At 40.5% G+C, this 26009-nt stretch overlaps 1 protein-coding gene across 14 annotated transcripts in view; it reads right to left on the bottom strand.

Moving 5' to 3' along the window:
- The window catches only part of DLGAP1 (DLG associated protein 1), an 858632-nt gene that overhangs the window by 163297 nt on the left and 669326 nt on the right, over positions 1 to 26009 (bottom strand). For all 14 annotated transcript variants that reach the window (XM_059040830.2, XM_067015962.1, XM_067015965.1 and 11 more), the window contains 2 exons: positions 22565 to 22742; positions 8282 to 8522 (listed from right to left, as the gene is read on the bottom strand). In XM_059040830.2, coding sequence (XP_058896813.1) covers positions 8282 to 8522; positions 22565 to 22742 — 419 coding nt within the window. The remainder of the gene's footprint in view (positions 1 to 8281; positions 8523 to 22564; positions 22743 to 26009) is intronic.

Consider the following 26009-nt stretch of genomic DNA (forward strand, 5'->3'; position numbering starts at 1 on the left):
TACCTCCAGGCTTGGCACTTACTTTGGTCCTGAGAGGGGATTTTTTTTTTTTTAACGTTTTTATTGGAGTATAATTGCTTTACAATGGTGTGTTAGTTTCTGCTTTATAACAAAGTGAATCAGTTATACGAGAGGCAATTTAAAAAAAAATTATTTTATTGAACTATAGTTGATTTAACAATGTGTTAATTTCTGCTGTACAGCAAAGTGATTCATATATATATATATATTCTTTTCCGTTATGGTTTATTACAGGATATTGAATATAGTTCCCTGTGCTCTGCAGTAGGACCTTGTTGTTTATCCATTCCATATACAATAGTTTTCATCTGCTAATCCCAAACTCCCAATCCATCCTTCCCCTGACCCCCTCTGGCCCCCTTGGCAACCACAAGACTGTTCTCTATGTCTGTGAGTCTGTTTCTGTTTCTTATATGAGTTCATTTGTGTCATATTTTAGATTCCACATATAAGTGATATCATATGGTATTTGTCTTTCTCGGTCTGACTTATGTCGCTTAGTATGATAATCTCTAACTCATTCCATGTTGCTGCAAATGGCATTATTTCATTCTTTATTATGGCTGAGTAGTATTCCATTGTGTGTGTGTATATATATATATATATATATATATATATATATATATATATATATATACACTATGTCTTTTTTATCCATTCATCTGTCTATGGACATTTAGGTTGTTTCCATGTCTTGGCTATCGTGAATAGTGCTGCTATGAACATAGGGGTACATGCATCTTTTTTTTTTTTTTGTGGTACGCAGGCCTCTCACTGTTGTGGCCTCTCCCGTTGCGGAGCACAGGCTCCGTGCGCGCAGGCTCAGTGGCCATGGCTCACGGGCCCAGCCGCTCCGCGGCATGTGGGATCTTCCCGGACCGGGGCACGAACCCGCGTCCCCAGAATCGGCAGGCGGACTCTCAATCACTGCGCCACCAGGGAAACCCCGATGCATCTTTTTCAATTATAGTTTTGTCTGGGTATATGCCCAGGGGTGGGATTGCAGGATCATATGGCAACTCTATTTTTAGTTTTTTGAGGAACCTCCATACTGTTCTCCATAGTGGCTACACCAATTTACATTCCCACCAACAGTGTCAGAGGGTTCCCTTTTCTCCACACCCCCGGGAGGTGATTTATATGCAGCAAAACCACTGGAGGAGATGAAAGCAGAAGATACTCTTCAGACCCTCTGTCTTCCTCAGTGTCGACAGGACTTTTGCATTTTATGACTTCATAATATTTCTACTTAGAGTGCAGAAGAATGTCACCTTGAGGGCCCCAAAGAAGAAACGTTATAACCAAAATTCTTCCAAAAGTCATCACTGTCAGTTTTCTCAGATATAAAAAACAGAGCAGTTGCCTCACAAGAGGCATAAGTTGTACCACAAATCTTGCCTTTTTTTTTTGTGTCTAGGCCTTCGAAGATGGGAGGAAGTGGACATCTCCAGTTCTACTTGGACGTTTGGAGAAATTCAAGGAAGGGAGCCTCATAAGCAGAGGGACAAGGAACCAGTCCAGGCAAGATCTGAAATTTATTACTTGTTCTTATCTTGAATAGAAAAGAAAGGCTCTTTGTTTAAAAAAAATTGCTGGCTGCTGTCTGTCCTTTGGACTTCTGAACTTTTCCCTCATTGCTTTATAAAAACAACCTGTTAATTAACTTTGCGCCTGTTAGAAAGAAGTGAGCTGCCTCTGAACTCTAAGGATTCTCCATGAATTTGTAGAGCTGGGGCTCAAACAAGCAAAGGGCTATGTCTCACCTGGGGTTTTATTCTGACTTTGACTCCAGCTAGAAGCCCACCACTTTGGGCCTTAGTTTTCCTACCTTAAAATGGGTTCAGGGGTGGCAGCCTCTTTTGGTAAAGGTCCAGAGCGTAAACATTTTTGGCTTTCTGTACCATACGGTCTCTGGAGCAACTACTCAGCCACAGACAATGTGTCAACAAATGGATGTGATTTTGTGCCCATAAAATTTTTTTTACAAAAATAGGCAGCAGGTTAGATTTGGGTCATAGGCTGTAGTTTCAGATCCCTGGACTGGATGATATAGACGTTTCTATTGCTAATATTTTATCATTCAACTTGTTTTAACAGCAACGCTATTTCCCTGGGAAAGTCACTTTGATTATCCAAAATTTTAATTATCTATTTTTTATTTATTTATTTTTGGCTGCATTGGGTCTTAGCTGAGGCATGTGGGCTTCTCTCTAGTTGTGGTGCGAGGGCTCAGTAGTTGTGGCACGTGGGCTTTGTTGCCCTGCAGCATGTGGGATCTTAGTTCCTTGCAGGGATCGAACCAACGTCCCCTGCATTGGAAGGTGGATTCTTTACCACTGGACCACCAGGGAAGTCCCCAAACAGTTGTTGAGTATGGAGTTTGTGAGGTACTTAAGTATTTTTTTTTGCGAATTACTGCAGCATTATTCACAATAGCCAAGATATGGAAACAACATAAGTGTGTATGGAGGGATGGATGGATGAAGATGTGGTATATAGATACACAATGGAACATTGTTCAGCCACAAAAAGGAGGAAACCCTGCCATTTGTGACAACATGGGTGGACCTTGAGGGCATTATGTTAAGTGAAATAAGTCAGAGAAAGAGAAATACTGCATAATCTCACTTATATGTGGAATCTAAAAAAGCTGCACTCTTAGAAACAGAGAGTAGAGTGGTGGTTACTCGGGGCGGGAGGATGGGGGAAAGGGGAAGACAGTGGTCAAAAGAACAAACTTCCATTTAGAAGATGAATAAGTTCTGGAGATCCAATGCACAGAACTGTGATTATAGTCAACAATACTCTATTACATTCAAAGTTGCTGAGAGACTAGGTCTTAAATGTTCTCACCACAGAAAAGAGGTGATAATCATGTGCTCTGATGGAGGTGTTAGCTAACACTGTGGTGCTAGTCACATGAATGTATCAAATCAACTCCTTCTATACCTTAAACTTACACAGTGTGGTATCTTTGTCCAGTTTTAGCATCAGGGTGATGGTGACCTCATAGAATGAGCTTGGGAGTGTTCCTTCCTCTGCAATTTTCTGGAATAGTTTCAGAAGGATAGGTGTTAACTCCTCTGTAAATGTTTGATAGAATTTGCCTGTGAATCCTTCCGGTCCTGGACTTTTGTTTGTTGGGAGTTTTTAAATCACAGTTACTTAAACTTACACAATGTAATATGTCAATTATATCGGAGTAAAACAAGTATTTTTTTCTGCATCTTCTCTTACCTTTTTTTCCTCCATTATTGAATGCCCAGAATGTGTGCTATAAATGTAAATTACTACCTTAATGTTATTCTGCTTAAGATCTTGTGTGTTTAGGGTTGGTTGCTGTTGCTTGGTGGGGTGGTGTGGGAGCAGGCTGCATGGGATTGGAGTGTAGGATGCTGGAAGGTAGGTACGGTGTGGTCTTCTAGACGGGATGGCTGCCTGGGTGTGATGACCCAAACCTGTGAGAACTCCTGGGATGTTAGCCCTGACCTCAGGTGCTCAAAAAGGTAACTCCTTTTGTATCTGGAGCTGGGAAAATGTGTGAGGTTAAGATTATGGAAGAGCGTGTCTCTGTTTAAAGGAAAATGTGATCTCTCTTGTCAGAAAAATCAAACTGGAAAAACATGCTGTGATCACCGCAGTCCCAAGCCACACTCAAGAGGGCAAAGTGTGTTGACTCCCTGCTGGAGGGCCCTGGCTCCTCGCCAGGGTGACGCTCTGTCCTGGGCCCTCGCTGCCCTTCCTGGGGGCTCCATCAAGAACAGGAGACCAGTTCAACCCCATCCATTTCTAAGAGCGTCCCCTAATAAAAGAATATAGCACACAGGCCAAACTTCGGGAGCAACAGTGTGGCATATATTTACTCTTTATAAATATTATATTATTGCTACATAAAACCTCCTTCAAAAACTTGTAATTTCAAAGTGAAAACTTCTTAAAAGATCAGAGAAGCATATATCATGATAGTCTGCCTATTTCTTTCAAAGAGTATTATTTTAATTCAAATATCATACTGGCTTTTAAAATGATGAAAAGCAATACGTGCTTATTTTAAAAATCTCCCTCTGTCCATACCCACTGACCCTCCTGCCTACTATTTGCTGGGTAACAACTACAAACGATGTATTTTGTCTCTTCTGACCACGTGTGTGTCTGTGTATCTGTATGAGTCGATCCACTGATGATGATACACTATTTTTGCTTATTCAGACTCCTGATGTCACCATATTGAAGTCTGTCTAGCTGCAATGTGGTAATGCTTTTGATAGATCCTGGATGCTTAGCATAGGAAGTAAAAAAAAACCTCATCCTTAAACGCATACAATTGCATTTGTATATTTCACAAGGAGGCCAGTGGAATCCAATACTCTGAAGTGGAGGTCTGGGTCTGTTTCGAGCATCAAGTTCTACTTTCACCTAAAATATTCAGATGATTGAGGTAAGGGTGCTTGTTTTCCCACAGTCATAAGGCTAACTGCCCTCTTAAAATTTTTACTTTCCTACAGTAGCTCTAATCTTCACCAAAGAGTCCCAGGTGCAATGATTATATAAAAACTTGTTGAATCTATTAGATGGAGAGATTATCTGCGTGCTTGAAGCAGATGATAAGCTGAGATAACATAGGACTGTATCATAGTTAGATAAACCGAAAAGTCAATAAACCAAAAGAAGCATAACTACAAATCACTCCATAACTCAGCTCCTAGTTGGCCCCCATGGCTCCGTTAATCCTTGATCATTTTACTAGGGGCTCCTTAGGGCCATTTAGAGGCAAACCCATCTTCCTGATTCTCCCATGTGGCAGCAGACACTGTTGTGGACCTTTGCCGGTGGTGTTATTTTGCTCACATGAAGAATGGACAAGGCTGGAGGAGAAAAGCTTAATAGTCTATTTTGTTGAAAATTTGAACAATTCAAAATGGGCTGACACAAAAATCAAAGACTCAGAATGTGGACTGTCGTGGGGAGAAAAGGTGTAGCTATTAACTGCATTTGACAAAAACGAAGCATTGTTTTTCAGGCAAAGGGAAGTTTAAGACAAATGGAATCTGTTGTAAATGTCCCAAGAGTACTGAGCAAAGGAGAAATCTACCTCATGTCCCAACAGGGATGTAAATTTGACTTGTGTACATGGGGAAATGGTTAAAATTAGAGCAAAGTCAGTTCCTGATTAACACAGATGAGCCCACCCTTTCAAAAATTAGTAGGTCCTATGAGAAAGTAGATATTCTATGGAAGGAAACCAGTAGAAGAAAATACGATGGTACTGACATCACGTGACAGAGAAAGGGAAAATTGTGTGTGTGTGAGAGAGAGAGAGAGAGAAAGAAGAGGGGTAAGGAGGAAACCCAGGAATTATGAGAGCAGTGGAAGAAAGGGCATAGAATCTTATTATATCCTAAAGTGACTTTTTAAAAAGAACCAATTCATGGCATAGAGAAATTGTGAAAAGTGATATTAGAATTCTAAAGGCCTTACTTAAAAACGACTGTAATATTTAGCCCTTAAATTGTTTGCTTACTTTTACCTGACTTTAAAAATGATATGTCATAATGTTGACTTGGATGATGAAGGGTGAAGTCACCGGCTGCCCTGTACAAAAATCTGATATTTTATGCTTCACCATTCCCTGTGACATCTTCCTGCCCCTAAACCGCTGCAGCCAAGCCTGGAGCCTTCCCATCTAGACGGCTGCAGGTGGATGGGGTCCAGGACTTAGGACAAGGCATGTGGAGCCCAAGATGGAGCAGTTGCTGTCACCTCCGTGGTGTTTTCATTTATTTCTTTTATTATTTGGCTGTTCTCTCACATAGGGCCTTTGGCTAAAGCCCCTCCAATTTAATTTACATTCTATTTTATTTTATTTTTTCGGCTGTGTTGGGTCTTCATTGCTGCATGTGGGCTTTCTCTAGTCGCGGTGAGCGGGGGCTACTCTTCGTTGTGGTGCATGGGCTTCTTATTGCGGTGGCTTCTCTTGTTGCGGAACATGGGCTCTAGGTGCACGGGCTTCAGTAGTTGTGGTACGCAGGCTCAGTAGTTGTGGCTCGAGGGCTCTAGAGCGCAGGCTCAGTAGTTGTGGCACACGGGCTTAGTTGCTCTGCAGCATGTGGGATCTTCCCTGGCCAGGGATGGAACCCCTGTCCCCTGCATTGGCAGGCAGATTCTTAACCACTGCACCACCAGGGAAGTCCTTTAATTTACATTCTAAATGGAACAGCACAGGACGCCCTCCCAGGCCTTGCTCACTTCCTTCTCTGATAGGCTTGTCCGATTTAGCAAACATTACAGACACTACAGATAATTCTGTTGTATAAGTAGGTCCCATGCAATATTTGGGGTATACTTACACTACAGAAAGTATTCACTATTGATCTGAAATTCCAATGTAACTGGCAACCTGGATTTTATCTGGATTTTTATTGTTTGAACTCTGCAAATCCCTAAAGCAGCTGGGAAGTGTCTTAGGAAGCTCAGAATAGAGTATTTGGGGTGAAGAGCACAGTACAAAGAGTAAGTAAATTGTCTCTTAAAGGACGAAACACAAACGCCTCTTAGTTTATCTGAAAACAGCCATTCTGGAGTCCTTGTCACTTTACCCCCAACACTGCTCCCTGCAGGGGTGGTGGAGGTGGAGGTGAGCCAGTAGCCCTTTTCCTTCCCTCGGCCCTTCTGGGCAAGGATCTGCATTTTGCATGTTTAAGGAGTAACTGCAGGACAGAAGAGTAGCTGGTGGGTGATGAGGCCACTATACAGAGAACGGACCAGACACGGAAGACGACTAGGGGGGAGTTGGAAGTAGGGTCAGGGAAACAAGGAAACACCAAAGACACAGTGAGGAGCTAGAGGCGCAGGCAGACCTTCAAGCCACGCTTAGTGCACAAATGTAAACACACATAAATATGCCCATGAATGAATTAAAAAATGTGTTCATTTCCTGAATCAACCTTATTTAACTTATTAGCCTCGTCTGGGCTGTTCTTACGAAATTTCCTAGTGAGCAAGAATGCACACCCCCCATCTCTGGTGGGAGACAGCCAGCCAGGGCCAGAGCTGCTGGGCTCTGGAGGGGCTGCTGAGCCAGCGTAACATCTAGAAGCATCTTTCCCCTAATCCTGAGATCCCAATTTGCATCGGTCCAGAAGGAATGCCTATTGTTTCACCTCTAATGGTTATTTGCAAATTCTATCTCAACCCCGTCTTTCTAGTTAGTAGGATTTTAATTCAGGTTTGAGAACCTATTAATTCTCAAGCCTGCAAAAGTTCTAGGCTGAATGATAATTACATTTGAGGCACCTAGAACAAAAACTGAATAACACAATAGTCTAGCACAGACTCTTCTTTCTAATTAATTCATCATTATTTATCTTGACTCTTGGTTTGATGATCTTTTTGTAGAAGTAGTCTTTATTGGAGTAATGCTGAATTCCATCAAAGTTAAGACTAGTTAACTATGGAGGGGATTTTCTTCTTGGACCCAAATATTATTTTTAAAAAAGCACCCCCAAACCCAAAAAACACACGTACACTGTCACACGCAATCCATGGCTATGTTCCTATGTAGGTCCAGTGTCATGGAAACCAGTTAAGCTCTTTTGTGCCTCTCTGACTAAAATCAGATCAAAAGACAGTGTAGCAGCATAAACCTGAATTCAGTTTAGAGGGAAAAGGAGGTTCTGTATGCGTATAGTCAGGAGGTTTTAAAATGATGACATAAATCTGCCTTCTGTCATAAGGAAAGAAAACTCATAAAGGGTGCAATCAATATTACTGCATCATCCGTTTCTTATTTTCTCACAGTGGTACTTGAGGTCTTTGGGGAGAGTCATTTTGTGGATATATTGGAATTTAAAAAGCTTTCCAACTCTGTGACGCTCAACAGTCAGGGTGTCTGATCCCTGGGGGGGTCACACCCCTAAAAGTCAGCGCCTGATGGGGAGTAGGAGTTGGGTGGGATGAGTGTGCTGGTCCTAGGATGCTGTGTGCGCGTTTTGGGAAGATCTTCCCCCTGTGCTATCCCTCTTGGTCCCACAGTTGCAGTCTCCTCTGTTGATACCAGAGATGGAGTTGGAGGAAGAAGGGGGTGCGTGGATGTGGCCGGAGGCTGGGGCTAGAGGCGGGCAGGGAAGCAGAGGCGCTGCCTCGAGGGCTGTGGGTGGGGTTTGGTGAAGGGTGACCGTGTGATAACAGCGAGGGGACCACGTGCAGTGTCTGCGGGCAGTCGTGCCGCCCCCCGGGCGCGGGGCCAGCTTTGCCCACTCACCCGTGCTGCTCTGGATGGTCCTCACGGTGGTGGTGGTGCGCGGCGGGGAGGAAGACCTCAGCGACACGCACTCGTCGTCCTGCGAGCAGCCCTTCTCGATGGCGCGCACGTAGCTGTGGCTCCGCATGCGGAAGCAGCCGGGCATCGGCAGGTCCAGGGCCTCCACTGCCTGGGACTCCAGCTCGCTGAACACCGACTCGCACACCGACTCGAACTGCCCGTTCACCTCCATCTCGCTCACCTGCGGGCGAGACGGGACCGTAACACTGCGCTGCTCCGGGGGAGAAGCCACCTCGCCCTTGGAGCATCTCCAAACTGCATTCCCCAGAAGAACGCCCCGTCCGCTTGCAGTAAACTCCAGCGCATTTTATTTCCTCTACCTGACAGACTATAGTAGAATGGTATCTAGTTTATGATCCCAAATAGTAAGTTAAATTCTAAAGAAAAAGAACTTTGTTTTTAGAATGCAAGGAAGCGTGGTGTAGGGAAATCTTACATCAGGGCACGCCAAGGTGCTAATTCTTCCTTATTTATAAATGCAAACCTAGGGGTCAATTTTATAGGCCTACGGTCAGGGTTCGTATATTTCAATGGGGCTGTAATTTTAGCACAAACGTTTTAGAAACTAGTATTTTTATTGTGCCTTTGGAAGTGACTAGTTCGTCAAATAATTAGCATCGATTGAAACTTCATTTAGTGCAAAGTATAAAAACAGGCCCTATATTTTCTGGGAAGATACCCACATCATGCACAAAAATAGACCAAACCCAGATGTCAAAATCTTGAAAGGCACTATTGAGATTTTCAAACTATCTACATACTATTTAAAGAAGGTTTCACTCTTCTCTATAAAAGCTGATATGGTCCACAAATTGTTTATAAATGTGTTTTAAAATTCTTCCAAATGAGGTCTTCCCTTTTCGAAGAATCAGTTTTTATTATTATATTCCTCTGTACATAATTTACATTGGATTTGAGCACCACCTTAAAAAACAAAAAAAAGCCAGACCAGGTGCTTCTGTCAATTTCTCACTTTGCAGCTGATTTGATAGCGGTGTTGCAGCATTCTTCAAAGTTCTGCTACCTTCTAGAACTTCGTATGTCAAATTTCCTTAATACCAAATTCATGAGTAATTGAAAATTTAACAGATTAAACTATAATTAAGCTTAGAGCATATACTGAAAATGATGGCAATTTTTGCCTGTCCTCATTTTGTGTTATATGAAGATGCAATCCAGTAATGGCTAATTCTTTAAACTTCAATTACCTTAAGGCATATCAAGTGGAAAAGAGACATACATTTCTTAATAATAATTCTTTACAGTTTAAAGTAGTATTTTCATATATTTTATCTAATTTGTTATAAAATCCCTGCACATTTTCAAGGCTAATAATTATATATGCCCATATTTTAAAATTATATATATAATATATACCTGTTTTTAGGAGATAGTCGGAGGTGCATTTAGAGGTTAAAGGGACATGATATTTGCAACTAATTGTCAAATATAGAGAGAGTGAGCAAACGAGCCAAAATTTTAATAATCAATGAGTATGAATCTGGGTCAGTGATGTACAGGAGGTCTTTGTATTTCACATGTGACTCTTGTCAGTTTGGAATGATTTCAAAGTAAAAAGTAAAACAAACTATATATATATTTATTATTATTAATAGATTTTCCCCTGTTAATCAAACATCACAAAGAAATAGTAAAGTATCTATCCCTATCAAGGTAACAACAATTAAACTTGGATGATTACCTTTCAGAGGGTATCAGTGCCCCCTATGCTATTTTTCATAAAAAATGAATCATAAAGTAAATATATTGAGTAATTCTGCAACCTGTTTTTTTCCACTTAACCTTCTATTTTATACTTATATTCTTAATAGGATTCTCCTTTATTCTCTCTCTTTTAAAAATAAATTTATTTATATATTTCTTTATTTTTGGCTGTGTTGGGTCTTCGTTGCTGTGCACAGGCTTTCTCTAGTTGCATTGAGTGGGGGCTACTCTTCATTGGGGTGCACAGGCTTCTTATTGCGGTGGCTTCTTTTGTTGAGGAGTGTGGGCTCTAGGCACACGCGCTTCAGTAGTTGTGTCTCGCGGGCTCTAGAGCTCAGGCTCAGTAGTTGTGGTGCACGGGCATAGTTGCTCCGTGGCAAGTGGGATCTTCCGCGACCAGGGCTCGAACCTGTGTCCCCTGCATTGGCAGGCGGATTCTTAACCACTGCGCCACCAGGGAAGCCCCTTCATTCTCTTTTAACTTTTTGTTTTTATTATATACAGATACAGAAAACCATGCAAAATAAATGCATAGTTTGTGAATTATAATAAAGCGAACAGCCTTGTACCTAGTACTCAGATCAAGGAACAGAAGTTTCTCAGGGACCTAGAAGCCCCTCCATAGACCCCATCCTATCCACAGCCCCCACCCTCCCTCCAAAAGTAACTACTACTCTGAGTTTTATTGCAAGCACTGCTTTGCATTTACGTTTTTTTTCACCTAAGTGTGCATCCCTACACTCTACAGTTTGGTCTTACCCATTTTTAAAATTTATGAAATCTTTTAATTCACTTTTAATATTCAGGCCTCCCTCCACCCGTTTTTTTTTTTAAACAAGTATTACAATTTATCTGTTGAAGCACCTGGCGCGTTTGACCTGGAAAGTTTCCCAGAGTCTGGATTTGCTGATTTCCTGCACACGGAAGATTTAGCATGTTCCACTGTCCTTCATGTTTCCTGAAATTTGAAAGTTGGATCCAGAGGCTTGATCAGACTCGGGTTCAATCTCTTTGGCAAGACTAGAGGTCATGTGTCATGGGCTCTCTCATCAGGAAGCACATTATGTCTGGTTATCTCTCTTTTTATGCTGTTGGGAGTCCTTGATGCTCAGTGCCTGGATCCATTAGTTCATTGGGGGTTGCAAAATGGTGATATATTTGGTTCTACCAATTTTTACAGTCACTAGTTGGAATTTTTTAAAAATAAAGAAATGCTTCCTCTCATATTATTTGGTTAGTAGGTTCAGTTCACACAGTAGCAGCAGATGTTTGATCTTTTCCCTTTTATTAACTAATTTTTAAAAATATTATTTATTTATTTATTTGGCCGCATCAGGTCTTAGTTGCAGTGTGGGCTCTTCGTTGAGGTGTGTGGGCTCTTCGTTGAGGTGTGTGGGCTCTCTAGTTGTCCTGCAGCATATGGGATCTTAGTTCCCTGATCAGGGATCAAACCTGCATCCCCTGCATTGGAAGGCAGATTCTTAACCACTGGACCACCATGGAAGTCCCTACTTACTAATTTTTAAGATAATAAATTTGTTCTCTTGTATCTACTAAACATGACCAATTAATTTTTAAAAGTGTCAAAATGGACTCATAGATTTAAAAGTATTTGACGGTTTTAAATCCACTTCTATTTTCATTCTTACTTTTTAAAAAAACATCTTTATTGGAGTATAACTGTTTTACAATGGTGTGTTAGTTTCTGCTTTACAACAAAGTGAATCAGTTATACATATGCATATGTTCCCATATCTCTTCCCTCTTGCATCACCCTCCCTCCCACCCTCCCTATCCCACCCCTCTAGGTGGTCACAAAGCACAGAGGTGATCTCCCTGTGCTATGCGGCAGGCTCCCACTAGCTATCTAATTTACATTTGGTAGTGTATATATGTCCATGCCACTCTCTCACTTCGTCACAGCTTACCTTTCCCCCTCCCCATATCCTCAAGTCCATGCTCTAGTAGGTCTGTGTTTTATTCCCGTCCTACCACTAATCTCTTCATGACATTTTTTTCTTAGATTCCATATGTATGTGTTAGCATATGGTATTTGTTTTTCTCCTTCTGACTTACTTCACTCTGTATGACAGACTCCAGGTCTATCCACCTCATTACAAATAACTCAGTTTCATTTCTTTTTATGGCTGAGTAATATTCCATTGTATATATGTGCCACATCTTCTTTATCCATTCATCTGTTGATGGACACTTAGGTTGCTTCCATGTCCTGGCTATCGTAAATAGAGCTGCAATGAACATTTTGGTACATGACTCTTTTTGAATTATGGTTTTCTTAGGGAATATGCCCAGTAGTGGGATTGCTGGGTCATATGGTAGTTCTATTTTTAATTTTTTAAGGAACCTCCATACTGTTCTCCATAGTGGCTGTATCAATTTACATTCCCACCAGCAGTGCAAGAGGGTTCCCTTTTCTCCACACCCTCTCCAGCATTTATTGTTTCTAGAGTTTTTGATGATGCCCAGTCTGACCGGTGTGAGATGATATCTCATTGTAGTTTTGATTTGCATTTCTCTAATGATTAATGATGTTGAGCGTTCTTTCATGTGTTTGTTGGCAATCTGTATATCTTCTTTGGAGAAATGTCTATTTAGTTCTGCCCATTTTTGGATTGGGTTGTTTGTTTTTTTGTTATTGAGCTGCCTGAGTTGCTTATAAATTTTGGAGATTAAGCCTTTGTCAGTTGCTTCATTTGCAAATATTTTCTCCCATTCTGAGGGTTGTCTTTTGGTCTTGTTTATGGTATCCTTTGCTGTGCAAAAGCTTTTAAGTTTCATTAGGTCCCATTTGCTTATTTTTGGTTTTATATCCATTTCTCTGGGAGATGGGTCAAAAAGGATCTTGCTGTGATTTATGTCATAGAGTGTTCTGCCTATGTTTTCCTCTAAGAGTTTGATAGTGTCTGGCCTTACATTTAGGTCTTAGTTAACTCATCTGTCCCATCTGTGGCCAGTGGGAACCTCTTAGGTTGGCTCCTGGGTCCTTTTGACATGAGACCAGTGGTCTTTGATAACTTCCTCTGTATCTGGTATGACAAGTTATTCAAAACTTATCTTGCATCTTTCCTGCCCAGTCCTGAAATTAGTATTTTTCCAGAAAGTCTTTTTTCTTTAAATGGTAAATGGCATCACAAGAACACAGTTTGGGCACCAGGAAGCTTCACTGTCATTGCTACAGGGTTGGTCATTCTTCCTAGGCCTTTCAGTGGACAGAGAACTAGGTTATGAATACATCTAATTCAAATTCACACTGCAGTGTTTTTATGTAACTTCTTCTATGTTATATTTATATGTATATCTTTATCGCATATTAAAAATCCTGGTTTTCAAGGACACAGAAGATGATGGAATTGGGATATACTACAATGATTCATTTGCTTTCTTCCACAATACGTACACAACAGCCTAAGAATAGCATACTAATACCACCACTGCCCAACCATTACTGAAAACAGTTCACAATTCTTTTTTTTTTTTGCATCTGCTGTCTCTATTATTCCCTCATTTAAAAATAGTTGTGCTAGATTGACATTATCAGAGCATACAACATACACGTTCTCTCCCACTGTAGCTCTCATTAGTCTTAGTTTTACAAATAACTATATTTAATGCTTGCCACTACTTTTTTCATATAAAAAGATGATTCTTTATCCAACTTAGACACAAATATAGGTCAAATAGTTCTAGATGGCTTATAAAGACAAAGAGCAGACCCCTGACCCACCCAGCCCACCCCCAATTCTCCCTCCCCAGAGGCAACCATTTTTAATTCTTCCAGTTGGATCTTATGGTGTTTGCATCCATATTGCAGAACGCATGCTTATGTGAATCTCTTGATATGTTCATAGACCTCTTGGTTTCCTTCCTGCCCTTGAAGCATCCCTCTTGGAGCCTCCTATCCTACTGCAGTCTATGGCTGCCAAGCCCACTGCCATCCTGGGATCTCCCTTCCCCATCATTCCAGGGGTGCCCTTTATTATCTAGCCTGTGGTGGAGCCCCTGTTCCCTCTTCCTTATTTTATTCCCTCCTTTCGATGGAGCACATCTTCCAGTGCTTTCTTGGGAAGGCGCCACCTCACATTGATGGAAATATCTGTACCCCACCTCCACTGTTAAGGGAGAGCATGCTTGCATTTAGAATTCTAGCTGTATCCCTTCTTTCTTCAGATGTTTCCAGGCTTTGCTCCTTGTCTCTTAGCCTCTGTGTGTGCTAGAGATTGAGCAAGTGGATGCCTTTCTCATTCCTGAGCCTTTCCATGTGAGCTGGTTTGCCCCATCCCTTCTGGAAGCTTTTTAGGTACCAAATGATCTAATGTTTCACCATGGCATTCTCTGTGTGGATCTTTCTCCATCCATTTTGCTGGGTACTGTGTGGGCCCTCTCAACCTGCAAATTCATGTCTTTCAGTTCTGGGACTATTTCTGGGACCATTATTTTATTAGTAATTGCCTTCCTTCTGTTTTTTCTTTCTGAAACTCCTAGTGTTCATTGTTGGAATCTAAGAACAAGAAACATGAAGAAAAATACATTGATACATCATAATTTCCAAAACCAAACTGGAGGACTTATACTTCCTGATCTCAAAACTTACTACACAGCTACAATAATCAAAACAGTTTGGCACTGACATAGGACAGACATACAGACCAATGGAACAGAATGGAGAGTCCAGAAGTAAAGTCATGCATCTATTTGCCACTAGTTCTTACATTTGGTCTTTTGGGTTGTCTAAAGCTTACTGTCTGGTAGATGCCTCAGGATGGCCTCATGGAAACAGTATTCCCTGCATTCACCATGCTTTTAATAGTGTGCCCATGCTTTTTATAGTTGAAAGTCAGTTTTTTTGGATATAAAATCTTTGGTTCACATTTTCCCCCTTGGCTATAATAACATAATATTCAATTTTCTTTTGGCATAAACTATTGTTATAGAGTCTGATGATAATTTAATTTTTGTTCTTTCTTAAGTCACTTGCTTTTTTTGTCTACAAGTCCGAAGGGGGGTGGTGTTTTTTTTTTTTTTTCTAAATTCTTCAAAATCCTGTAATTTTACTAGACTGTGTCTTGGTATTTATTGTTTTGGGTCAGTTTCTCAGGTACATGGTATATTCTTTTGAATCTTTTTATTTCAGGGATGTTTTCTTTAATGTTTTATTATTTGTTCTGGTCCTTTGCTTTGATTATCTTCTTCAGAGACTTCTATTATCTCTGTGGTCAATCTTTGCCTATCTTCCATATTTATCAATTTCTCTTGAATCCTTTTTAACTCTTCTTCTTTTTTCTTGATTTAAAAACTCTTCCTCCATTTCAGGTTCTATTTTTCTCAGTGTATAAAATGTCTCATTCACTTGTTCCTCTATTCCCTCAGTCTAATCTTCATTTCTGAAATGATTTTTTTTTTTTACTTCTAATTCTTTCCTGAGTTCTGTGACATCATTTTTAAGTTTTTGAAAATTCAGATATATCTTTTCCTCCCATGTCTTATGTCATTTTCTTAATGTTTTCTAGCTTATTTTGAAAGAGTGTGTTACAGTTTTGATCTATTTTGTGAGTGTGTCTTTCTGGCATGCTTTCATTTTCAGTAGGAATGTTATTCTGCTCCTTATTCTCTTTTCTTTATTATAGTGACTTTGACTGTGATTTAAAGTGGATCTTTTTGTTCCTCATTTCTCAGTAAAATTAGTTTTTCTGACCTTGAGAGGGTGATACATTCAGGATTTCCCCCCTGAATTTTACACAGGGCTTCCTCTTCTATTGTTTTAGCATTGTGTTGCTTTCCAAGATTTCCTGATTCTCTTGTTTCTTTCCCCAACTTTTACCTGAATCTTCTCTTTTCTTCTTTGCTATTGTCTCTATCTTGCTCGTATTTGATTCTATTCCCAACTGTTTCTTCTCAGAACTGGGCCCTCTTCTTGAAGGAAAAACTGGTTGGTTGGTTTCCAGTGTATACATAGGCTCAGATTTCCCCAGCCTCTCCTGATTTTACTTCAGGACCCTTGAATTTACCTGCTCTTAGAGAAGGCAAATCCTTCCCAGTTTCAGCTGCTATTCTCAAATACATACCCCACCCCTCCAAACTGCCTGCTGCTGGTTTCCTTCTGCTTTACTCATATCCATCAAGAAAGTCATTGTTTATCTCTGTGTTCTCCAGCACAGATGTGGATGAAACACAGGCTTATGGCTACTGGTGGTTTGTTCCTATCTACTTACATTTTGGGTTCACGGAATATCTTTTCATCTGATTTTGTTGTAAATGTTGTCCATGAATTTTTAGTTTTTCTATCTAGTTGCTCTGTCTGCTTTTATACAGAGACTCAGGGAGATTCAGACACTAAGCCACCACCTCCATGATATTGTATAGTATGATTGGACCATAATTTATTTAACCACTGCTTTGTGGATGATGATTCAAGTATGTCCTTGGAGGCCATGCTATGACCAACTTCCTTGTTTGTTTATCTTTATATTCTAGTACTTTCATTTCTGTATTATAAAGTTCCACAAGTAGGATTCCCATGCCAAAAGATTTATTTTACCTTTTGTAGATTTTACAACGTTACTTTCAAAAACAATTGTAGGAATTCATCCCAAATAGCAAGTAAGTCAGAGCTCATTTTTCAACATGGTCACCAGTACTGGGTATTAGCTGTTTTTGCTGCCTGATAGGTCAAGAGTGATAGTGTGCTGTTTCAGTTTATCTTTACTAGCCTACTAGTGTATATGAACATCTTTTCCTATATTTATTGGACTTGGTACTTTTTTCCCTTTTGATTTGCTATTTCATAAGCTTTGCCCCAAATTCTTTTAGGTTGTTTATCTTTTCATACTAATTGGTAGAAACACTTTAGGCAACTGGAACATTAAGCTTTTTTCTTGATGTGTTTAAATATTCCCCCTGTCAGTTTTAACTTTAAGATGTCTTTTGCTGCACAGAAATATTTTATTTTTAGTTAGATTAGATGTCTATCTTTTATTTTATGTTTTCTATAATTCTTATTTTATTAAAAGTTATAATTCTCACCATAATATCATACACATATTCCCCTAATTTAAAATTTTTTGTCACTTTGTGTTAGTGCTCAGATTTTAAATTCATTTGGATTTATTTTTTATATGGAAAGAAGGAGTAGTTAAATGCCCTTTCTACTATGTCATGGGCAATTCGCTTGAATTCTCTGAGCCTCCTTTTCCTAATCTTTAAAATGCATATAATAATACCTACCTCATAAGGATGCTTTAAGGATAAAAAGTGAAACATACAAGTGCACATTTCAAGGCACATGGTAGGCATTCGATAAATACTAGATATTATTTTGTGAGATAGTGTAGTGGGAAGAATGAGACAAGTTACTCTAATTCTCTAAGACTGAGTTACATAAATTAAAAAAATGATCTTTCTTATAGTTGCCATGAAACTAGTGAGATAATATGCAAAGCTTATAGCTTCTATCAGGTAAGCAATACATGGTAACTATTCTATTATTCTCATTTTCATTATTACTACTACTATTATTGGCATTATTATTGCCACCCATACCCCAATTCCAGCAGACATTGGAGAAACTTACCAGTTAGGAGTCAGGACACCTGGGTTTTCTAGGTTCTGTCACTGACTAGCTGGGTGCTGACAGATGCTTAATTTATTTGAGTTTCCATTTCTTTGTATATATAAAGTGAAGGGATGATCTAGGTCAAAAGTCACAGCTAAACTGCTGGTATTACCACCAAGCACAATAACTGCCTATTACATTTGTGTTTTAAAAATGATGTGGGACTTCCCTGGTGGTGCAATGGTTAAGAGTCTGCCTGCCAATGCAGGGGACATGGGTTCGATCCCTGGTCCAGGAGGATCCCACATGCCGTGGAGCAACTAAGCCCATGTGCCACAACTACTGAGCCTGCACTCTAGAGCCCACGAGCCACAGCTACTGAAGTCTGCGTACCCTATGGCCCACGTGCTGCAACTACTGAAGCCCGCGCTCCTAGAGCCCGTGCTCCTCAACAAGCCACCACAATGAGAAGCCCACGCACCGCAACAAAGAGTAGCCCCTGCTTGCTGCAACTAGAGAAAGCCTTAGCACAGCAACAAACACCCAGCGTGGCCAAAAAACTATTAAAATATAAATAAAGATAATGGAATCCCTCTTAAAAAAATTAAAAAATGATGTGGAAACTCAACATGTTACTGGAGTCTGTGAGCTTCTAGTTTACGTTTCCAGATGAAGATATTTGAGGTTTGGACTTGAAATAAATTGAGATGTAAATTAAACTAATTTGGGGGGCTTCCCTGGTGGTGCAGTGGTTGAGAATCTGCCTGCCAATGCAGGGGACACGGGTTCGAGCCCTGGTCTGGGAAGATCCCACATACCGCGGAGCAACTAGGCCTGTGAGCCACAACTACTGAGCCTGTGCGTCTGGAGCTTGTGCTCTGCAACAAGAGAGGCCGCGACAGTGAGAGGCCCGCGCACCGTGATGAAGAGTGGCCCCCACTCGCTGCAACTAGAGAAAGCCCTCGCACAGAAACGAACGAAGACCCAACACAGCAAAAAAAAAAGAGAAGAAAAACTAATTTGGAAATGACAGTTATTATACCAAATATTTTTTTAAATGTGACTTTCTATAATTCTTTCTTCTAAAGTCTTAATTTAAAATCCCCTGTTTTATTAGATGTATATATAGTAAAAAAATATAGAAAGGTTATAAACATATATAAAGAGGTGTTCAGTTTTTCTCTATCATCCAAGCACAGTCTGTTTTTAGGAATGTTTCATTTCTGTTAAGGTATGAATGGTAGAAACAAACAATTTAGTTATTCTAGACCAATTTCTTGGCTTACAGTATTTTACTTTGATCTTTCTAGGAGGCTTTGATGAATAATATATCAATAATATATCAGGCTTTAAGGAGGAATAGGATATAATGTACTTAAATTCTATATTACTAGAGCTGCTATTAGAGATCTATAAAAGAGAATATCTCTGACATCACAAAAACCAACTACTTTTTGAAAAGCCTAGAGTATATATGGTAGGATTGCTTTGAAGAAGAAACCATTCCCTTTGAATAATGACAATGTTGGGATTGTGATAGAAAGTTTGAAATTATCCTTCACGATGCTCTATTATGGGAGAATTGAATATGGAACTAGAAAGATGGTGTGTCATTAGGAATCCATTTAGGATGGCTCTGCTTTCTGTATTTTACTTAAGGCGAAATGATCACGCCACTGAATTGCAGACTTGACCCGCCCCTGGATCAAGGCTCACATGTGCCTCTTCAGTGATTTGTTGATACTTTACTAAGTTGTCACCAGGAAGTGACACTGTCTCAAGGAAGGTCAGATCTACAGCGTAGGGACTAAAAGGCAGCTGTGTAGACGCATGTCCTAATGGGGAAGTGACCTGCTCTCCTGTTTCAACCATGTAAAATTATGAAAGCAGTAAGTGTGTATAAACATTTTCCAACGAAGTATTCTAAACCCACCGAAGTATTCTGCAGGTATGACACCTGGGATTTGTAGACTATTTTGCAATTCTGGAAGGCTATGTGACCATGAGCCTGTCCAGAATAAAGATAAGCTTAAAGATGTTTTAAATATTATATTGTTTACTGTGAAAAAAGTAAGAACAAGGCAAGTCCAAATTTCACCAAATGAGGCACCAAATATTTACCTAAGAGTTGGGATAGTGGATATCACTGGACAGCAGTACCTAGCACAAATAGGTATGCATACTCTTGGAGATTACATTTATTTATTCATTCATTTTTGCATACTGCTCTGTGCGGCATGGGGGATCTTAGTTCCCTGACCAGGGATCGAACCCTGGCCCCAGGCAGTGGAAGTGCAGAGTCCTAACCACTGGACCGCCAGGGAATTCCCTTTGGAGATTACTTTAAAGTAAGGAAATGTACAGTAGGCAAATACTGGAATCCAGTATGTCAGCTTTCCCTGACTCCTGCCCTACCCTGCTTTTGGAGCCTTGCTGTGGTCCGTGCCTTTGCTTTTCAAGAATCCGTTTAGAGCAGGGAGCTCTATTTTGATGGTAGGGACAAAATGAGAGCAGTGGTCCTATTTTGGGGTCTCACTCTGACAGATCAGAGATGCTTCAGTGTTTAGTCTATCACCACCACCAGCATTACCACTTTCACCATCACCACTACCACCACCATTACCACCAACTTCTACCACCACCATCATCACCTCACCACCATCTCCACCACTATCCTCACCACTACCACCACCACCACCATCAGCAGCAGCAGCAGCAGCACCAGCAGTAGTAGTAATGCTCACCTTGATGATCACAACGTCTTTCAAACTAGCTTCTCTGCCTCTAGCCTCTTTCTCCTCCTCTCCAATCTTTCCTATATTTTTTTTGCTAGATTAATTATCCTCCACCAAAGTTCTGATCATATCTTTTGCCTGCTTAAAAGCTGAAGTTTTAATTTATCTTCAATCAGTCCCATTCCTAATGAATAAAGTCCAGTCCCCTGGGCCCTGCATGGAAGGCCATGTACAAAAAATGTCCCCAGGACAAAGTTCAGAACAGATTTCCCATTGCTATAAGTATTCTGAGCTCTAACTACACTTGAGAATTCATTATTCCTTGAATATGCTCTAGGCCAGCATTTTCAAAGTTCAGATATATACTACATTAATAAATACTTCTTTATTAATGTATTGCTTTATTAGAATCACTTGGAATATTTGTGAAAATGCATATTCCTAGACCCCATGCCTAGAAGCTCTGTCTTTAGAATCCTGAGTACTGAACACCTTTTACTCATTCAATTTGGGATCTTGGTGACAATTTTTTGACCACAAAGAAAGTCCCATTTAACTTCTGGTTACTTACATATCTTACAGTATGTTTATAAGAACTAATATTATGAAAATATGAATCAGTTGGCACGGTGCCTGACCCAATAAAGGTGGCTCTTGTGGTTAATTCTTGCCCTACCTACCTCAGAGTGTTTTCTAAAATTAATTAATTAATGGGCTTCTCATTGTGGTGGCTTCTCTTGTTGCAGAGCACGGGCTCCAGGCACGAGCACTTAAGTAGTTGTGGCTCACTGGCTTCAGGAGTTGAGGCACATGGGCTCAGGAGTTGTGGCTCGTGGGCTCTAGAGCACAGGTTCAGTAGTTGTGGCGCATGGGCTTAGTTGCTTCACAGCATGTGGGATCTTCCTGGACCAGGGATCAAACCTGTGTCCCCTGTATTGGCAGGCGGATTCTTCACCACTGCGCCTCCAGGGAAGCCCATACCTCAGAGTGTTTTTTTTTGTTTGTTTGTTTTTTGTAGTACGCGGGCCTCTCACTGTTGTGCCCTCTCCCGTTGCGGAGCACAGGCTCTGGATGCGCAGGCCCAGCGGCCATGGTTCACGGGCCCAGCCGCTCCGCGGCATGTGGGATTTTCCCGGACTGGGGCATGAACCCATGTCCCCGGCATCGGCAGGCGGATTCTCAACCACTGTGCCACCAGGGAAGCCCTCTCAGAGTGTTTTTGTTCAAGTAAATAACGTTTGTTATTTGCAGCACTTTTACGTTTTTTTGTATGCTCTCCATTAGACTGTAAACTTGAGGAGCAGGAATTAGGCATTATTCACCATTGACTTGCTGGCAAAATCTGGCCCAGTGTTTTGCTCACTGCGTATGAGTTGAGTTAATAGTATGGTGCTTAGTTTAAAAAATTGTGATATAAATTAAAATTCAGAGCTCCTAAACATTATTGCCAAAAATATACCCTTTTTTTTGTCCTCCCAGAGGAAGCCCTGGAGCCACCTCTTGCTCACCTGGTGGCCCCTGAAAGCTGTAGGGTCAGGCCCTCCAGGAGTCCTAGGTTCAACCCTCCCTTGGTTTGGGCAGCCTAACCCTCTCCCACATTCTCTGAGACCATCATTGGGAGCCATCAAGAAACTTTAGCTGAATATTTTGGATGCAACAGTTAGTCACCTTTACTGAGTCTTCATCCCTAGTTCTGGGTACCAGTTCTTAGCAGTGGGCTTGTGTCTTATAACCAAGGTGCAGTATTCACCTAGGACCCAGTTGGGGTTCAGCAGATCGTATCTCATTTCCTGTGCCTGGGTCCCTGTCTTGATTACCTGCTTAATACTTTTATGATTTGACACTGCCTTGGTTTTTCCAATGATGTCTACCCTGTCCTTCTATCCTTCAGACATCTTTACAACCGAAGCCTCATCCAACAACTCCTTAATGACTAATTTGTTGGTGCCAACTGACTGCTAATGAATTTCCAAGGACTCCCCTGATGTGCTTTATCCATCTGCCAAGGACCCCTCCCCTGCTGGTTGACTGTTGGTACCAGGAGCCTCCTGTGGCCAAGCCAGGCAGCATTTAGACCTGACTTCCTGCCAGACCCATCAGCATTATTCCGGGGGGGTGTCAACCTCCTCACGTCATGCCCTCTTGTTTTCCACCAACCCTTGTACAGTTCACAGATGCAGCCACAGGGCTCACCTGGCTGATGGTGCTCATGGCTCGCATGTAGCTCTCATTCCTGGAGCGGAACTTTGGTGATGTGAGCAGGCCCGCAGGGTCAAGGCTGTCTAGGCTTCGGTTGATGGAGACCTCACTGACCGCCCTCAAGTAACTGTGACTCCGGATCTGGAGTTTGGGGGAGTGCTCATTGGAAATCCTGAAAGAGAACAACGGAAAGTGTGGGTTTAGTCCTGTTCTAACACGCAGGCAGTAGTAAGACAGGGTAGGACTGTGATTGATGTGGCATCCTACACACGGGGGCAAATACTAGAGATGCCCTCCCATGGTTACTAAACTCCCCCGTGGGGTCTAGGAAAGAAAACTTTTCATGGGAAGTCATTGAGATCTGATGACATCAGAGAGCAATTATAATTTTTTCAGCCCAGGAAATAATTTCCTCAATCATATTTTCCTAGGCAGCCCGGGGAGGAGAGTAGAGCTGCTACTGCCCTGCTCCGGACTCTTGCCCTGTGTAATTTGCAGGCTTTTCCTTTGTACCCAATTCTTTTCTGTGCCATCTTTCTGTTTTTGGACTTTCTAGTTACAGCAAGTGGTTATATAACTATATCAATCTTTCTGTCATCTATCTCTCTATCTAATCTTGATCTCATTTAGTTGAGATTTAACTTAGTGAACAAAACTTAAATTTTAGACATTAAAAATGTGTGCATATCTAAATCTTGATATCCAAAGACAAGTCTTTACATACTTTATGCTCTTCAGATTTTTTCCAAGATGCATTTTTTATTTTATTTTTTATAAACACATATTTCTTTATTAAGTCAATATCTTTTGCAAAATGAAAAAAGCCTTAGCATACAATATCTTTATACTTAAGGTAAAAAAATCTGTTTATTAAATGTATTCATATTTGATATATTAAATTCAGAACTATTCAACTGTATTAATAAATTTCCCAATTTAATTAATTAATTAATTTTTGCTATTTGACATTAGTCTTTTTAAAAAAATTTTTTATTGGAGTATAGTTTATTTACAATGTTGTGTCCCAGATGCATTTTAAAATTATAAAAGTAGAAATTGCTCCTTGCAAAAAGCCAAGCTATCCATAGGTGCTCAAAGCAGAAAGTGGTTCTCCATTCCCCTTATTCCTCCAGAATTCCACTCCCCTGAAAGAACTACCCAGAGCAGCTCAGTGTATGTCCTTCCTTATCCTTTCTATACACATACAAACAATTATTTTTTTTAGTAAATAAAAAAAAAATTTTACTGAAATATAGTTGATTTACAATGTTGTGTTAGGTTCAGGTGTACAGCAAAGTAATTCAGTTATACATATATATTGTTTTTCATATTCTTTTCTATTATATGTTATTACAAGATATTGAATACAGTTCTCTGTGCTATACAGTAGGTCCTTGTTGTTTATCTATTTTATGTATAGCAGTTTGTATGTTTTAATCCCAAACTCCTAATTTAGCCCCCTCCCCCTCTTTCCCCTTTGGTAACCACAAGTTTGTTTTCTATGTCTGTGTTTATTACTAATTTTTTTTTTTTTTTTTTTGTGGTACGCGGGCCTCTCACTGTCGTGGCCTCTCCCGTTGTGGAGCACAGGCTCCGGACGCGCAGGCTCAGTGGCCATGGCTCACGGGCCCAGCCGCTCCAGGGCATGTGGGATCTTCCCGGACCGGGGCACGAACCCGTGACCCCTGCATCGGCAGGCGGATTCTCAACCACTGCGCCACCAGGGAAGCCCCTATTACTAATTTTTAAAGTTTGTTTTCACGTGGGATTCAGGGCGATTTTTCTTTCATTATTAAATTAAAAAAATTTTTGCTGTAACATTGCTTGCAATTAAAAATTAAAGTTGATAAGGAGATAGATGTAGGCCCAATATAGCTGCTATTATTTATCATTATTCTGGAGATCCTAGCTAGTGAAATTAGAAAAAACATAAAGAGATACGAATATAAATATTGTGAAGAAAAGGTGAACTTTGAGTATTTACAGATTATACAATTAATTAGCTGGAAGGTAAAAGAAAATCAACTGAAAAATTATGAGAACTAATAAGAGTGATCCCCCAAATGGTTACATACAGGGTAAAAATTGAGAAATTAATAACTTTTCTATATACTTCCACCACCAAGTAGAAATTTTAATTTAAAAATCTCATTCAAAATGACAAAACATTATAAAATAAGTAGAAATTACAAAAAAAGAAATGCAGCAGAAATTTTTGAAAAAAGTGATAAAGCCTTATGGAGGGCAGGGTTTCCCTGGTGGCACAGTGGTTAAGAATCTGCCTGCCAGATGTAGAGAATGGACTTGAGGACACAGGGAGGGGGAAGGGTAAGCTGGGACGAAGTGAGAGAGTGGCATGGACATATATACACTACCAAATGTAAAATAGGTAGCTAGTGGGAAGCAGCTGTATAGCACAGGGAGATCAGCTCAGTGCTTTGTGACCACCTAGAGGTCTGGGATAGGGAGGGTGGGAGAGAGACGCAAGAGGGAGGGGATATGGGGATATATATATACGTATAGCTGATTCACTGGTATACAGCAGAAACTAACACACCATTGTAAAGCAATTATACTCCAATAAAGGTGTTAAAAAAAAATAAAGAGAAAAAAAAGAATCCACCTGCCAATGCAGGGGACATGGGTTCGAGACCTGGTCTGGGAAGATCCACATGCAGCGGAGAACTAAGCCCGTGCGCCACAACTACTGAGCCTGCGAGCCTAGAGCCCATGCTCTGCAACAAGAGAAGCCACCGCAATGAGAAGCCAGCACACCGCAACCGCAACAAAGAGTAGCCCCCACTCGACACAGCTAGAGAAAGCCCGAGCACAGCAACAAAGACCCAACGCAACCAAAAAAAAAAAAAAAAAAAAAAAAATTTATGGAGGGCAATAAATGAGTCCTAATAAAAGAGGAAAACAAATTTCCTGGAGGGAGAACTCAATATTGTAAAAAAAAAAAAATAAATTTTCCCTAAATTAATCTATAAATTTTACACTAAAAGCTGAGAATTTGATTATTAACAGCCACTTTTTGCAACTACACTGAAGGAGGGGACAAATTAGAACAGATCTAGAATTTAATATCACAAGGAAACCTCTTATGTATGTAACTACCACAAAAGAGAAACTGATTGTTCTCGCAATGTTCCCTTTGGATCCTGTGCCATTATGGAGATTCCCCATGGACCACTTTATAAATGCCCATGCCAAAAATCCCAGCCAAAAAACAAATAAACTGAAGAATAAATTTGCCCTTTGAGGTTTCTTCTAGGAGAAGAGAGACTTAGCTAGAAGCATTTATAACCTAAAGTTCACTTTCACATAGAACTTGAGAGGTGACAAATGTGTTTCTTTGGCTATTTTGTAACCTGGCCCAGAGCAGTGATATTGCCAACATAAAAAATGCTGCTCTTCCAAGAGGTTACCAGGGCAGCAT

This window comes from Kogia breviceps, chromosome 15 (genome assembly GCF_026419965.1).
Source record: "Kogia breviceps isolate mKogBre1 chromosome 15, mKogBre1 haplotype 1, whole genome shotgun sequence".
NCBI classification, from domain to species: domain Eukaryota; kingdom Metazoa; phylum Chordata; class Mammalia; order Artiodactyla; family Physeteridae; genus Kogia; species Kogia breviceps.